A 16373-nucleotide genomic window follows, 5' to 3' on the forward strand; every position below is an offset into this window, starting at 1 on the left:
TCTCTTTTACCTTTGATACTTTTTTTTTTTTCCATTTTTGACTCCATGGGTGACTGCTGTTGTGATTATTCCTAATTCTGACTATCACTTCTCATGTCTATTAGCCTTGTCTTCTCCTTTTTTTTTTTTTTTTTTAATGTCTTTGGTATTGCTTTTCCCATGTGCAGTGCAAGTATGACACTACCTGGAGTTAGATTAAATTTTACAGGTTAGGGACACAGTCCTGCACAGCACTCTCTGCACATCAGTCGCCAGTTGTAATCTCTAGGGGTCCCAGGCCACTCACACTTCTGACCAACTGGCTACAAATTTCCACTACCGGCTCAGGTGTGATGCTTACTAGAATGAGTAACAGAACTCAGCAAAGTGCTGTTCTTAAAATTGCAGTTTTATGATAAAGAATGCCAGTCAGGACCAGCTGAATGCATGGATGCATAGGTCTAGAAAGATCTCAGATCCAAAGCTTCTCTGTCTTCAGGACATGTCACCCTTTCAGCACATCAGTATGTATTACCAACAAGGAAGCTCACTTAAGTTCTGAGTATCCAGAGTTTTTATTATCCAGAGTTTTATTGGGGTTCATTACATAGGAATAATTGAGTCATTTGCCACCTGATTGAACTCAATTTCCAGCCCTTCTCTCCCTGCCCTTTCCCCATACTTCAGCCCCAGGTTGGAGGGTCAGGCTGATATCCCAGGGCTCACAGCACCAAACCTTTAATTACGTGGTTCATATTTCCCACATGGCCAGCCCCTATCCTTAATTGTCTAGGGATCCCACCCTAAGTCATCTCATTAGCATAAACACAGGTGAGTTCTGAGGAGCCCAGCTCCCTTCTAGAAACGAGGGACAAAATCCTGCCACATTATTGTACAACACTATGTTCCTCAACTTTTGCTTGAAAAGATTGACCTAATATATATTACTAGCCTTCCAACACTGTTTTGTTGTGATATGACCCAGACAAATCATAACATGTAAACCATAATATAAGAATCTTCAGCCCTTTGGTAGTATTCATTGCTCATATGTTCTAAGAGACACTCTGATTTTTTAGTCAGCCAGCCAGTCAGATTTTTGAAGCTAAGCATCGCTGGAAACATGGGATGTTTGGACCGCTAAATTTTTTTTTTTTTTTAAAGTTTACTTATTTATTTTGAGAGAGATAAAGAGAGCAAGAGCAGGGAAAGGACAGAGAAAGAATCCCAAGCAGGCTCCGCACTGTCAGTGCAGAGCCTGATTCCGGGCTTTAACTCGAGAACCATGAGATTCTGACCTGAGCCGAAGCCAAGAGTCAGATGCTTAACCTACTGAGCCACTGAGCCACTCTGCCCCTGGACAGCTAAAGTTCCTTACATGTTTTACCATAGTAAGTTGCTAAGTAGGTTTTAAAAAAACCCAAATATAGTAAAACCTTGGATTGTGAGTAACTTGTTCTGCAAATGTTCCACAAGATGAGCAAACATTTCTAATAAATTTTAACTTGATAAACGAGCAGTGTCTTGTAGTATGAGTAGTGTGTGACTCCAAACATTGCATGATCACAAGTGAGCCAATGGTTCTTGAAATTTGCTTTAATATACAAGTGCTTTGGATTACAAGCATATTCCTGGAATGAATTACGGTCACAAACCAAAGTTTTCTTAGACTATAATCACTAATATTTGGGTCTTAAGGAATCCTCAGATCATGTTGTGTAAGAAAATTAAATAAAAATATACAGTGTACTTTCAGGATGTGATCTTTAAATTTTTATATAGATTAACTGTTAAGATTCCATGTTCGTTACTACCTGTCCTCTGAAATGTCCTCTTGGCTTTTATTACATAGTTAGAATAAGAATCTGCAGAAAAGGCCATCACCTAGAATAATGATCATTGTGAAAATGCTAATATCTGATTACATTTTCCCCACAGTGATGTTCCTTTATAAATAAGTTGTTTAATGATATAGTGAATGTTCTGTTAACAGTAGAAAGTTATAGATAAGTGTATCAAGTTATATATTGCTCTTTTAAATACCACCCCAAACTTAGTGGTTTAATACAACCTGCTGTTTACTTAGCTCACCAATTATTGGGCTAGGTTCAGCTGGGTGGGTGTTTTCCATCTCTGCCAAGATCAGCTGATCTTGGTTAGGTAGTAAACCTAACCTATGTATCTCTGGTCAACAGGTAAATGGGCTGGGCTGGGTGATTGACAATGGACTCAGCTGGGTTGACTGGGATCACTCTTCATAAGGTTGCTCAAGTGCTTGTGCACGTAGTGATCATGGAGTTCTCATAAGAACGAAAGGGAAAGCCCTGTTGTAAGCTCTTCTCACGTCTTTGTGGTGTTTGCTGCTGTATTGTTTGCCAAAGCAAGTCAGGAGCTGGCCAAATTCACTATGTGGATAAATAAACTCTACCTTTTGAGGGGAGAAGCAACTAAGTCCTATTGTAAATGGTGCTAGACAAAGGGAGAATAACTTGTGGCCATGTTTGCTGCCCACCGCAGTGAATCTAAATGTCTAAAAATGGATGCAAAACTTACATTTTGGGTTTTGCAATAAAGTGAAGATATTACTACATGAGTCACGATTAATTATTTGTATTCAAGTTATTACTGTGCCAAAATTTACATCTAGTTAGGAAGGTTTTCTGTCAGTCACAGACCTATAGAACTTTCAATCTGTGTTTTGCTTTAAAAAACTGAATTCTGCACTGAAAGAAAAAAACTAAGTGGTCACTACTGGTAAGAAAGATACAAGAAATATACAAACCGTATAAGTATTTATTTAAATGGAATTAAGAGCACAGCATTTTCATTCTCAATTTTGTAGTTTAGATAATTTAGAATTATCTTTACTATTCCAGAGGTATATTATTTTTGCATTGTCAAATTACAGAAATACCTTTTCAGTTTTAAAATACATATTATATTTTATGTTTTTTATTTAATTTTTATGGACCTTACATTCTGGTTTTTTGGTCAGCTGTTGTAATCCAGGTTTCACGCTTCAGGTCTTTAGATAATATCATTTTATTGAGAATTTTGCAGAAGGATTTTCTTGTTTTCTTGGTGGCTCAGCTAAAATCAGTGAGTGGAAAATTTTCACAGATTGGTTTTTGAAGATACCAAATAAATCCTGTATAACCTAACAGACAGCTGCCTTTTCTTTTCTTCTTTAGTGTTTTTTGAACATGAAGTAAGGGTCATATTGATTGGGAGATCACTAAAGAAGGCTAAGCCTCAGCAAGAGTCTTCCAAATAATGGACTGTGCTAAAATTGCATGTAATACTCTAGCATTTGACACATTAAACTAAACTGAGTTCATAACACATTTTAAGAATAGTTTTTTCTGTTGCTCATTTGACCATTCCTTGCTCCTCCAGGAAACAGACAAGGTTATGTAGGATGGTGATCATGACTGGAAAAGAATCAGGTGACCCATGAAATGCCAGACTGGAGAACAAAATGTGCCCTTAGGATAGCTGGTGAAGCTGTACATTTACAAGAAACTAAGTCAACTCAGTAGAGTTTGATAATTCACTAACAGTATGCTATATCTTTAAGAAAATATTCTTAAGACTATCTTTCTTCTATTCAGAGAATAGAAATCAATAGTCAAGGTGATTTAGACCCTCTTAATCCCTGAGTTCCCTGCAAAGCAGATAACAAAATGGAATTAAATATGCAAATGGTTTATTAGAAACACCAGTGAAGGGACAGAGAAAGAAGCAGGATTGGACAAGGGGAGCTGTCTCAGACTATGGTCTAGATCTGACAAAGTCTCTATAGGCCCCATGGGGAGCTCTGGAGGAAAGAATGCCCTTTAGGGGAATTCTATGTTGGATAGAAGTAACTGGGACTTTTAACTCTGCCTTGCTTAGTCATTAGCTGAGGGTCATCCAGGAACATGCTTCTGGCTTCCACCACCTTGTTTAAGTTCCATTACCTGGAAGCCAACTGAGGTAGTATGACTTTGGCTTCAAAACTGAAATGGACCCTGAAGTCAACAGGTGGACGCTAGTAACCACCTTTCTGAGAGCTGGGCAGCTTCTACTGAAGGGGTATCTGCAAGATCTGTATTGCCTTTCCCATACAGACTGTATCTGGGATCAATAATAATTGATGGGAGGAAATTTCTTTTTATAGAAGAATTCAGGCTAGGAAAAATTGTGGAATTGGAATATTGTAATTTTGCAACTTCTAATAAATTTAGAGAGTTTACCGATGGCTGTTAACCTTACATGCACACAAAGAAAAGACTATGAGAAATTACATTTCCTGTTGGAGTATACAAACTGCAAGGAGAAAAATATGAAGAATAAATAGAACAGACTTTAAAGCTATATCAATTACTGCAATTATGAACTTTATTTAGATCCTCCTTCTAATAAAATTTTAAAAAATCATGAGATTGGGAAGTATGATCACTGAGTATGTGGTGACATTAAGAAATTAAATGGTAACTTTGATGTAAAGGATTCCTAAAAGATACACACTGAAATATTTACTGATGAAATACAGCTAATTGGATTTGCTTCAAAATAATCTGCAGAGGGGGGATTGGGTGTGGTACGGATGAAACAATATTGGTCATGAGTTGATAATTGAAGAGAGATGATGAGTAACTGGTGATTTTTGTCATACTGCTTGCACTTTTATATACATTTAAATTATCCATAATGAAAAATTGAAAAATGATATATATTTGATATAGAGGAAATAAAAATGCCAATTTGAAAGGTATTTTTGTTTGGGTATAAAACTGTTTCTTAAAGGGGCACCTGAGTGGTTCAGTTGGTTAAGCGTCTGACTTTTGATTACAGATCAGGTCATGATCTCACAGTCGTGTGATCCAGCCCTGCATCAGCTCTGTGCTGAGCGTGGAGACTGCTTGGGATTCTCTCTCTCCTCCTCTCTCTGCCCCTCCCCTCCTCACTTTCATCTTTCTTCCTCTATCTCTCTCAAAATAAATAAAACTTAAAGATGAAAAAACAAGAAAACTTTTTCTTAGATACTGGATGCAGGCAGGAATCACATAGATGGACCTGAACATATTAAGTAATAACTGGCAAAAAGCTGGATTAAAGGATGTTGGCTTTGATATACGACTGCTCTGGGATTTCTCATACTTCATCCTGAGGTGGGTAGACATATCACTCAAATCACTGGTACACCTGGACATCTGCAGGCCTCCCACTCATATGTAAGCTTACCTCAAAAACAAGAGCAAACCAGAATGTTCCCTCTCTGTATAAACACATCCTCAGAGAAAGCCCTGAAGGATTTGAACTGAGCATGCTCAGTTCATTCTCACACACTAATTTAACTGGTGGGGCAGAGAGGCCAAGATGTTTCTTTAGTAGTTAGAAATTCTTTCACAGAAACTTGAGCTCAGGTAAATAGAGCTTCCCTTTACTAAAAAAATTTTTCTTAACATTTTAATTTATTTTTGAGACAGACACAGCATGAGGGAGGAGGGGCAGAGAGAGAGGGAGACAGAATCTAAAGCAGGCTCCAGGTTGTGAGCTATCAGCACAGAGCCCGACACAGGGCTCGGGCCCGCCAATTGTGAAATCATGACCTGAGCCGAAGTCAGACGTTTAACCAACTGAGCCACCCAGGTACCCCTAGAGATTCCCTTTAATAGAAATCACAGGGAGTTTTGATTTTCTAGTAGTTGAAAACTTTGATGTGTAGTTTAGCTTCCTGTTTGTGATTTGGTGGAGGGGAGAATTTACAAAGGGTTTACCTTTCCTAATGACCATGAAAACTATGGAATCTTCCAATACCTTCAATGTATGTGAACTAAAGAGGGACATCAGACATTGACATATTAGAGTTATGTAGTTGTATGCATTTTTTTTAATGTTTGTTTATTTTGGAGAAAGAGAGGCAGAGTGCAAGCGAGGGAGAGGCAGAGAGAGAGGGAGACACAGAATCCTAAGCAGGCTCCAGGCTTTGAGCTGTCAGCACAGAGCCTGACACGGGACTCTAACCCATGAACTGTGAGACCATGAGCTGAGCCAAAGTTGGACACTTAACCAACTGAGCCACCCAGGCGCCCTGATGTATGCATTTTTCTTAAGGAAAAAAAAAATCATGTTCAAGTAAATCTAATGAAAGGATCAATGACATCAGTATCTCTGGGTCATGAAAATGCTTTCAAGTTCCCTTTCATTTCTCTACAGGTCTCTACATACTTCTTTGATTTTCTTCAAGTAGTTCTAGCAAAAAGATAAATAAAAATCTATTTCGGTATTTATTTTTTTAAGTTTATTTTTTTTGAGAGAGAGCACAACCAGAGGAGGGGCAGAGGGGGAGTGACAGAATCTGAAGCAGATTCACTGTCAGCGAAGAAGAGCCCAATGAGGGATTCGAACTCTCACAAACAATGAGATAGTGACCTGAGCCAAAATCCAGAGTCAGACGCTTAAATGACTGAGCCACCCAGGAGCCCCAGTAAAAATCTATTTTATTTATGTATGTATATGTATGTATGTATGTTTATTTCTGAGACAGAGACAGAGCATGAGGTGGGGAGGGGCAGAGAGAGAGGGAGACAGAGAATCCGAAGCAGGTTCCAGGTTCAGAGCTGTTAGCATAGAGCCCAATGTGGGGCTCGAACTTTCAAACTGTGAGATCATGACCTGAGCCAAAGTTGGTCACTCAACCGACCGAGCCACCCAGGCCCCCCAGTAAAAATCTATTTTAAATGAAATTTTTGTATATTTTCAATTGTGTGTGGTTTTGGTATTGTAGTACCATTTTTCAACTGTATTTTATTATAAAAAATGTGTACTACTTTAGTTGCATCATGTATTAGATTTGTGGATTATGTGGGAAGTTAGTTAACTATAAGTATTTTCTGTATTGCCATAATATTCTGTTTTTATTTTTCAAGTGCTTTATGATTATGTAGATATTGAATACAGGAAAGTTTATGTGCAGGTTTGTGGACTGTACTTTTCATTATATCCTCTAAGGTTATATTGGTATCTGTAGCCACCTTTGACTTAATTGAAATAAATTCAAATGAATAAGAACTATTAAATAAGCACTTAGGTAATAGCCATAGGAATTGTTGTGAAAATATTTTATACAAATCTTTGTGAAGCTTTGCTGTACATTTCAGTTCACAGTTGGCAAGAATGAGAGCACTTTCTCTGAGATGTTCAAAGGGAAAGTTAAACACCTTCCTTTAAAAGGAATGATTTCGGGGCGCCTGGGTGGCTTAGTCGGTTAAGTGGCCGACTTCGGCTCAGATCATGATCTCACTGCCCGTGAGTTCGAGCCCCACATCGGGCTCTGTGCTGACAGCTCAGAGCCTGAAGCCTGTTTCAGATTCTGTGTCTCCCTCTCTCTCTGACCCTCCCTTGTTCATGCTCTCTCTCTGTCTCAAAAATAAATAAATGTTAAAAAAAATTTAAAAAACTATAAGGAATGATTTCTATAAATTAAATTGAATATAAATGAGAATTCTCAATGGATTCATGATGTGGACCCTGTAGCATTACTTAGTAATGTAGACTGAGTTCTTCAAGGGTAAGAACTGTCCTTTTAATCTTTACTTTCAATATCAAATATGTATTATCAAATATAATTAAATTTAATGCTTAATATATAGTGTTTAATAAATATTTCTTGAATGAGTGAATCATCAACTCTTATGGTAAATTTAGTTCTCATGATTAGGGGAGGAAAAGATGGGACATTCTAAAAGTTTTTTTATAGGTCTTCTTTAAATCATGCTTCACCTTGTTAAGCTTCTTTTCATGCATATAGTTTTTTACTTAGTCATTTAATTGTATAGTCTGAGTATTTTTAAAGATGTGGTTTCATGTTGAAGATTATACATAAATATGGGACAGGGACATGAAAAAAATAAAAGGAATTTCATGTGTGGAGTGGGATGCTGGATTTTAAATTTTTTTAATTTTACTTTTTGTTGTGACAGTAAATATATTAACAATGATAAAAGAAAAAAAGTGAGGTTATGTTAATAAACTGAATGATTATCTATTTTACAGAGCCCTTGCAACACTTAAATGTTTGCTCATTCATTGAAAAAACATTTCTTTAGTGCTTTAAACCTGTTGGATATAATCAGAGTTTTGTTGGACTAGAAAGTGCCACATTATAAACATTAATAAATATGGCAATTATTATGTTGATTCTAAGAAGACTATTTTTTTCCTATTTTAACCTCTCTGAAATTTGGAAACAGTATATATCTGATGGTGTCTTTCAGTTATAATTGGCAGTATTTTTATCTTAATAATCATAAAATAATAGAATGTCTTATAATTGATATCTTAGATTTGATGAAATACAGTACATTTCTAAACAATCGCTGAATTTTAAGATCTTGAAACAAGAACCACATGTAATTGATCTTGATATTTTCATCACCTAGCATGAATCTACTAAATACATTTTGTGCCATCAGTAAAGAAGCATTTCTCTTAAAACCTTATCTTCAGATGTGAATTTTGGATTCTATTAATTTAGAATGTTTTAAAAATTGTTATTATAATTTTAATGCAATATAGCCATAATTCTTCCTTCTATTGAATAATTTAAACCTTATTGGCATTTTAATTAGTCCTTTTTTATGGTTGATTATTTCTGTTTACCAATTATAATGTATCTTACTATTAGGAATTCTTGGGTTGAATTTTCATTTATGGTTTGCAGATGGCTGAAGTATGTACTTGACTGATTAGGATAAACTGATTTACTTTAAGATAAACTGATGAAGTGTAGCTAGTTTTCAATTATCCATCCTAATAGCATGGCTAATTATAATTTGTGAATGATCTCCCAACCCTTTGTTATTTTATGGGAGATACTAATATGTAGGAAAGTGATATTGATTTGTATTTTTAAGCTTCATGTTTTTTCTTTAGAGGAGGTAATAATAAATACTGAAATGGCACCAAAAAAAAAAAAAAAAAGAAAAAAGAAAAAGGCAGCAATAGAATATATAAGAAAATTGAAAGGCCTGAATAATCCACCAACTAGGTAATTGACCTCTGAGCAATAAAAAATTGGCTGTGATTTCATGCATTACTATTGAGCATTGTTTAGATTTAACTTTTGTTCACTACTGATTGAATTAAAGTTTGAGGTGAAATGCTCTATCATTTCTAAACTCTCAACCATTCAATCATCTCTCATTGTGAACTCATGAGATTCAGACACGATAAAACAATAATGAGAAGTTAAAAATCAGGGTTAGAAAAAGTATGTATTTTAAACCTGCAGTCTTCTAGAAAGGAGAAAAGCAATTATAAGAGTTTCGAGAATCAATAGAAATTGATGTTTTATACCAAAGAAAACTTAAGACCTTGAGTCCTGCCTCCCCACCATCACTATACAAATAAAAAGAAATCAATAAGCCTAGAAACATAAGCTCTTAAAGATTGACGTCCAGCAACTATTTTTGGTACTCATGCATTGTTTACTATTCTGATTCAGAAAAATGTATGTTATTAAACAAGAAATTGTATTTTTAATTTAAAAATGATTGTTTTGTTTTCTTTTAAATCTCCAGATCTTTTATATATTTCGTTTTGAAATAAGAATAAATGTTAGGCATGGATTTAAAAATAACTCTGCAGGTGATTTCTCACTGGTTACCTAGGAAGTTTTGAAGGTCCTTTCAGTTAAAAAGATAACGTAGTTCTGTATTAAACAAATTATTAATAGACTTTGGTAAGAATGTATTTGACCAATTTCCCATCTCCTGAATAATCTCTTAGCTCCTGTAGTAGGAGATATAGTTGAAGGATTTTGAAATGAGTGCTGAGTGTGGGAATTGTCAGAGCCAGTGAAGATAGCAGTTACTTATGGGACTTTGAAACTGAATATGAGAAATTAGAACTTGAAGCTCAGTTTGGAATGTTAAGGAAATTGTTATATGACTGAAGTAGTGAAATTTTATGGATCTCATATAGTGGTAAAATTCATTGGAACAGATAATCTCAGGAACAAAATAATTTTTGTGTCGTAGTGTGTCAGTTCACCAACAATAGACATCTGTGCCTAACAATGTTTACTTCAATGAAGACATTCAAGGCATACCCAGATTTTATGAAACACACTAACAGTTTTGCAAGGAAGAACATGTTTTCTAAATGCCATAGCTGCTAATGAATTATCATTTATTAATGGTTGTTAACTATAAGGGGCCAGTTATACACAGTTCTTAGCTGGCTTTCTATAATACCACTTCTCTCTCGTATTCAAGCAAACCTTGAATACAAGTGAATGAAAATGATATTATGTGAACAACTTTGGATCAATTTTGATTTATTAAAGAATCATTTACAAACTTACATTATTAATAACATTACTTGACATGCTTACAGTGTGATTGCTGTAAACCATTGTGTTGGGACATTGCTTGAGAACAGTGCTTTCTTGATTTTATTATAATGCAGTCACTATGATGAGTAATCCTATATAACAAATTACTTTTCTTGACAGTGTTTTTATCATGGATAACTTCTACTCTACAAAGTATAGATAATTGTTCCTTTATATATAGTGAATGGGAAGTAAAGAGGAGAAAGAAGCTATAACCAGGTTCATCACAGCTCTTTTTTTCATGCCAGCAAGCAAACTTTGCTTTACTTCTTTCCATTTCAAGCATTTTCACTGAAAAACAAAATAAAAACCTTCAAAAAACCTCAAAGCTTCCAAACTAAAAACATGGTATTTACATGGAAAGACCAAGAGCCAAGAGGAGCAAAGGAGAGATCTTTGCTTTAAATAGGAAACTAATTAAAACATCTTAGCAGAGAAAATAATAGAAATAATGAACTTATCTGAGAAAGTGACTCCTTCGTTACATTCTTGGAATATCACTTCCCATCAAGTGAAGCTCTTCCTCAGCTTAGTTTCCTATCACTTACGTCAGGGTTTAATCATATAATTCAAGCCAGGAAGGACTTGAAAGATTAGTTATAGGCCTCCCTCATTCTTACAGTTCTAGCTGCTGATTCATTGGAACTCTGAATGGTTTTATTTATCTTTGCATCTTCAGTTTTATTTATCTTTGTACCTGGCCTAAAACCCAGAAGATATTCCTTAGGTATTTGTTGAATTAGTTTAACCTAACCTGAATTAATATTAGTAAGTTAAAATACCATTAATAAATTCTGATATTTGTAAATTATTTTAGCAAATAAATGTCACCAGAGATTTTTCTTTCACTTTTTTTCTCTACCCAGGTTTGCATCTGCTGGTGATGATGGAATTGTAGTTGTGTGGAATGCCCAGGTGTGTATTAAAAATTCTATGTGGATTGTGTAATAAAGACATGACTGTAGGGGTGCCTGGGTGGCTCAGTCGGTTAAGCGTCTGACTCTTGATTTCGGCTCAGGTCATGATCTCATGGTTGGTGAGATGGAGCCCCGTGTTGGGCTCTGTGCTGACAGTGTGGAGCCTCTTTGAGATTCTCTCTCTCCGTCTCTCTATACCCCTCCCTCCCTCCCTCCCTCCCTCCTTCTCTCTCTCTTTAACGTAAAAAAACAAAACTTAAAGATTTGACTATATAGTTGAGGATGCATTCATAAACACTATCTAGGTATGTACCTGCATAGCAGTATAATGCGACTAATTGATAGTTTAAAAAGGCTACTTAGGATGAATCCATTTAAAATGGGGATCAATATTTCATAATAGAGAAAGGTTTTGAATTAAGATTTTTTTCCTGAGAAACAAATGCCAAATTACAAAAACAAAAGTTTTAATCTTATTCAACAAAACTTATCAACAACTATGCACTGATTCTGAAAATGAATCAAGTGTTGATTTTTGGGAGAGATACAATTTTTATTTCAAAATTGTATGATAATATAATATTCTCATGTTTGACTTTAATAGTAATATAATAAAAGACTAATTTTTGTTGTGTAAAATATTTAAGCTTCATCACATTTTTCCAGGACCTCTCTTCCTGATCCTTTGATGCTCAAATTATTCCCTTTTGAAGCATTTATCTTCTCACTGTTAATTTGGATTGGTATCTGGTCTGACTCTGTCAGATCCTTATTTTTCAATGGTTTTGCCCGTGATTAAAGCAATTATTTAGCATTATGTTTACCACATTCATGAAATACTGCAACCTTGGAACGATTTGCAGTTTGTTATATTTACTTAGGATTTTTATATGTTTACTACTTGGGAAAAATCAGTGAGATACTGATAGATGAAGACATTGGATGGGTAAGAATAGCTGTTGGTGTTAGAGATGGAGTGGAGACTGACTTTATGAACAGTTGATATATATTGGATGTATATAGTGTATATATTGTGTTATCATGCTTTTATTTCCTTCAACATTTTAACTGTGGAGACTTAGATAACAAATACTTAAGGATAATGCAGACTCCCTATTTTTTTCTACTGATCATTTACTGATATTTTTATACTTGATTTACACAGGTCTTAAAACCATATAGGAAGATATTCTTTTAAATTTTCATATAAAATATGCTAGAATTTAGTATTTTCTATTAGCAAATAATTAAGATTATTTATGGCTACTCTTCCAGTACCTGTTTAGATTCTATTTGATTGCTTAAGGTTAAAGTATAACACCTAAGTAATTAAAAATGGAATTATGTATTTTGTATATGGTGATTTTTCTTAACATTGTCATTTAAGATTATTTAAGTTATGAATATAATATGAGCCTATTAAAATTTTTTTTGGTATTTCAGACAGGAGAAAAACTTCTGGAACTTAATGGGCACACTCAGAAGATAACAGCCATTATTACATTTCCTTCCTTGGAAGTTTGTGAAGAAAAGAATCAACTGATCTTGACAGCCTCTGCTGATAGAACAGTTATTGTATCCTTAAATCTGGAAGAGAGTAAAATACCTATAGTGACCCAACGGACCAGTACCTACATTATTAGTTTTAGCCTTTTGGGGCTTGTCTGTACATTAATTTGAGCAAAAAATGATTTTGCTTTAGCCTTCATAATACACTTCTTAAAAGTATTAGGCAACTGAAAGTATTTGACTGGATATAGGTTAAAGGCTTATTATTGATGGAAACCGCATGACTAAAGTTCTTTCCAGAGTTACTATTATATCAAGTTATATAAAATGGAGAAATTGGGAGAATTTAGGCTTAAAAGTACTTATCTCCATTTGCTTTTCAATTTAGAGAAACAAAGATGAGTTGGACTGGAGAATAATTCACATTTTCCTCTATACGGCATTGTACAGCAAAAGAAATGTAATGGCCCCAACCCGTAAGAAATCTTTGAGCATCTGAGTCTGGCAGAAAAGTGAATTGCCATCTCCTCAGTGGTTAATATTAATATTTAGTGTTTAAAAGCAGTTTTAAAAGAGTAAATTATCTTCCCTCCATACTTTTAGGTAAAAATTTAAGGTATAACAGCAGTAATGTTTTATAGAGTGCTTATGTGTGCTAGGCATTGTTCTGTTTAACATATATTACACATATTTTTACACATATTACCTATTACATACATTAGTCCATTTAATTCTTATAGTAAGTATTTTCTCATTTACAGATAAGAAAAGAGGCACAGAGAGGGTAATTAAGTAACTTGCCCCTAGGTCACACAGCCATTATAGGGCAGAAAGCAAGCAGTCTGACTGCAGAGTCAGAACTCTCAACCATTGTATAATACTGCCTTTATAAAAGATTTTCCTTAAACATTCCTTAAAATTCAGCCTTTAATATTTGTATGAGGAATTAGATTTAAGAAAGCCTTAATGGCCAGTTACTTATGGAAACTAATCTTTACTTATTTTTTTAAAAAGGTATCAAAGATTCGCTTTAAATCATCTGTGCTTATCTGAGAGTTCTGTTTTAAATAGTTTCAAGCATTAGTGAAGTAAGTTTTGGAGTAAGTCCAAAGGAGTAGATGTTTCCCGGGCTTCTATACAACCAGGACAAACTTTTTGACACACTGTAAATGAACTCAAGTGATTTCTAGACACATTGTCAGTAGGTGAAAAAACTTCCAGGTACGATTTACATGTGGTAAACTATATTCTGTGGTGATGACAATATTGCATAAACAGTATTACTATGTATGTTTAGGTCAGTGTAACTTTATTAATACCGTTCTATTGAGGTAAATATTAGTTTAGGCACTAAAGCTTTTGCTTTTAGTATCAGTATAATCTCCAAAAATAGAATTTAAAATACTTTGTTTAAAAAATTTTTTTCATGTTTGTTTATATTTGAGAGAGAGAGAGAGAGACAGAGCCTGAGTGGGGGAGGGGGCAGAGAGAGAGGGAGACACAGAATCCGAAGCAGGCTCCAGGCTCTGAGCTGTCAGCACAGAGCCCAGTGCGGGCCTTGAACTCACAGACCGTAAATCATGACCTAAGCTGAAGTCGGAGGCTTAACCAACTGAGGTGCCCAGGCACCCCTAAAATACTTTGGTTTTATTAGACCATTCCTAAGGTACTGTAATAATATTTAGAGGCACTTACTGAATTATTATAGTACAGGAATGAGTAGCTGAGACAGTATCAGCATGAACTTTACTTGTAAATAATGGTATAGAGTCATTTGCTTCACATAATGAATTTTCTTGTTAAAAATCCAGTTCCAGGGGCGCCTGGGTGGCTCAACTGGTTAAGCGTCCGACTTCGGCTCAGGTCATGATCTCACGGTCTGTGAGTTTGAGCCCCGCGTCAGGCTCTGGGCTGACAGCTCAGAGCCTGGAGCCTGTTTCGGATTCTGTGTCTCCCTCTCTCTGACCCTCCCCCATTCATGCTCTGTCTCTCTCTGTCTCAAAAATAAATAAACGTTAAAAAAAATTAAAAAAAAAAAATCCAGTTCCAGGCTGCTTGAGTCTCCACTATTAACAAACTTCATTAAATGCTGAAGGTAAATTTTTAATTTTTGTCAGGTAATAGTCTTAACAGTCTATCCATACACATATGTGTGTATGTATATGTGTGTGTGTGTGTGTGTGTGTCTGTGTGTGTGTATATACATGAATGTCTATATGTAAACATGTGCTCAGACATGGTGTAGAATGTATATGTTACCATAGGAAGTGGGATAAAAAATTTGAAAATGGTTATACTTCTTAAGTCAAACTAACCTTGGACACTCATAGAAGGTCCTCTAATTATTTTAAGAATGTGTACAAGTAATACACTGTTACTGGCTTTTGTCAATCAGTATAATAGTAGTAAACGTGCCATGCATGTTGAAGGAGCTTTCAGTAAGAATTAATGGAACTGGTTGTTTTTAGTGTAAATACTTTATGTTGAGCATTTATTAAATCATGGTGGACTATTTTGGAGAAAACACTTGGAATATTTAATGCCTATAAATATTGAGTATTCAGATCATTCATTCCTTGACATTTTCTGATAGTTTGGTAGTAAAATTTACCTCAAACATATTTTAGATTATAAGCTTGATATGCTGAGTTGATAATTCATTATATGAATTAATTTTAGTAACAGTGTAGATGGTAAATATACTTTATTTAAAGATTTTTTTAACTAAGAGTATAACATTTGTGATTTAATTATTAGAAAACTTATCTCTTAATTTAGATTTTAATGTTTTACTTAGAAATTATTTCTTAACATAAGTTTAGGTATGGGATTGTGATACTGGCAGACAAGTTCAGAAAGTATCATGCTTCCAGTCTACTGTAAAGGTAAAATCTTACGCTGATATTTTATGGTAATTATCTTTTTTTCTCAGCAAAAATCTTCAATAAGTAGATGAAGTTACTTTTGTAGGTTTTAAGAATTATTTCTTCTATACATACTTATAGTCATTTGATTCTTGGAAGACTAGATTTTGAGGGAGCATATAAAATGTTGGAATGTTTGAATTTGGAACTAGATCAAGGGGTGAATATATAGCAAGATAAGGAAATGGTTAGTACCTAGTATGTTTTTGTAGGTAATTCTAGGAAGACATACTAGTTGTAGAATGACTATAGCAGTAGGTAGTCTGTTTTCTTTACACTTTGAACTAAAAACATGGATTTATTTGTCCTTCATTCTCTGCCTTTTATAAGGTCCTGAAGATAAGACATTATCAATTACTTAATTCCAAAGAACTGTCATATGGCTAATTGGCTGTTACTATTAGGTTCACTGATTTTACAAACAAATAATAATTGGAGCTTATTACATGATAGGAACTCTGCCACATGTTGGAGAAACAAATTTGGAGAAGACTTGGTTATTTGGATTCCTACAGAAGAAATTCTTAGGTCTTCTTAGAAAGTGTGTCTGTTTTTCAATAATGTCAGCAAATGTGGCGGAAAGGGTCTTCTAAAATGAGATGTTTCCTTGTTTTATTTTTTAAAAGCTTTTATTTATTTATTTTGAAAGAGAGAGCAGGGAGG

General features: G+C 34.7%; 1 protein-coding gene across 5 annotated transcripts in view; it reads left to right on the plus strand.

Moving 5' to 3' along the window:
* WDR41 (WD repeat domain 41) overlaps positions 1-16373 on the plus strand; it is a 202515-nt gene that overhangs the window by 155816 nt on the left and 30326 nt on the right. For all 5 annotated transcript variants that reach the window (XR_008423820.1, XM_053907259.1, XM_053907257.1 and 2 more), the window contains 3 exons: positions 11227-11275; positions 12721-12852; positions 15609-15671. Coding sequence is in view for 4 of the 5 variants with exons in the window: in XM_053907259.1 (XP_053763234.1) it covers positions 11227-11275; positions 12721-12852; positions 15609-15671 (244 nt within the window). In the remaining variant the exon portion in view is untranslated. The remainder of the gene's footprint in view (positions 1-11226; positions 11276-12720; positions 12853-15608; positions 15672-16373) is intronic.

This window comes from Panthera pardus, unplaced genomic scaffold (assembly GCF_024362965.1).
Source record: "Panthera pardus isolate Hobbes unplaced genomic scaffold, ASM2436296v1 HiC_scaffold_2, whole genome shotgun sequence".
Taxonomy (NCBI): domain Eukaryota; kingdom Metazoa; phylum Chordata; class Mammalia; order Carnivora; family Felidae; genus Panthera; species Panthera pardus.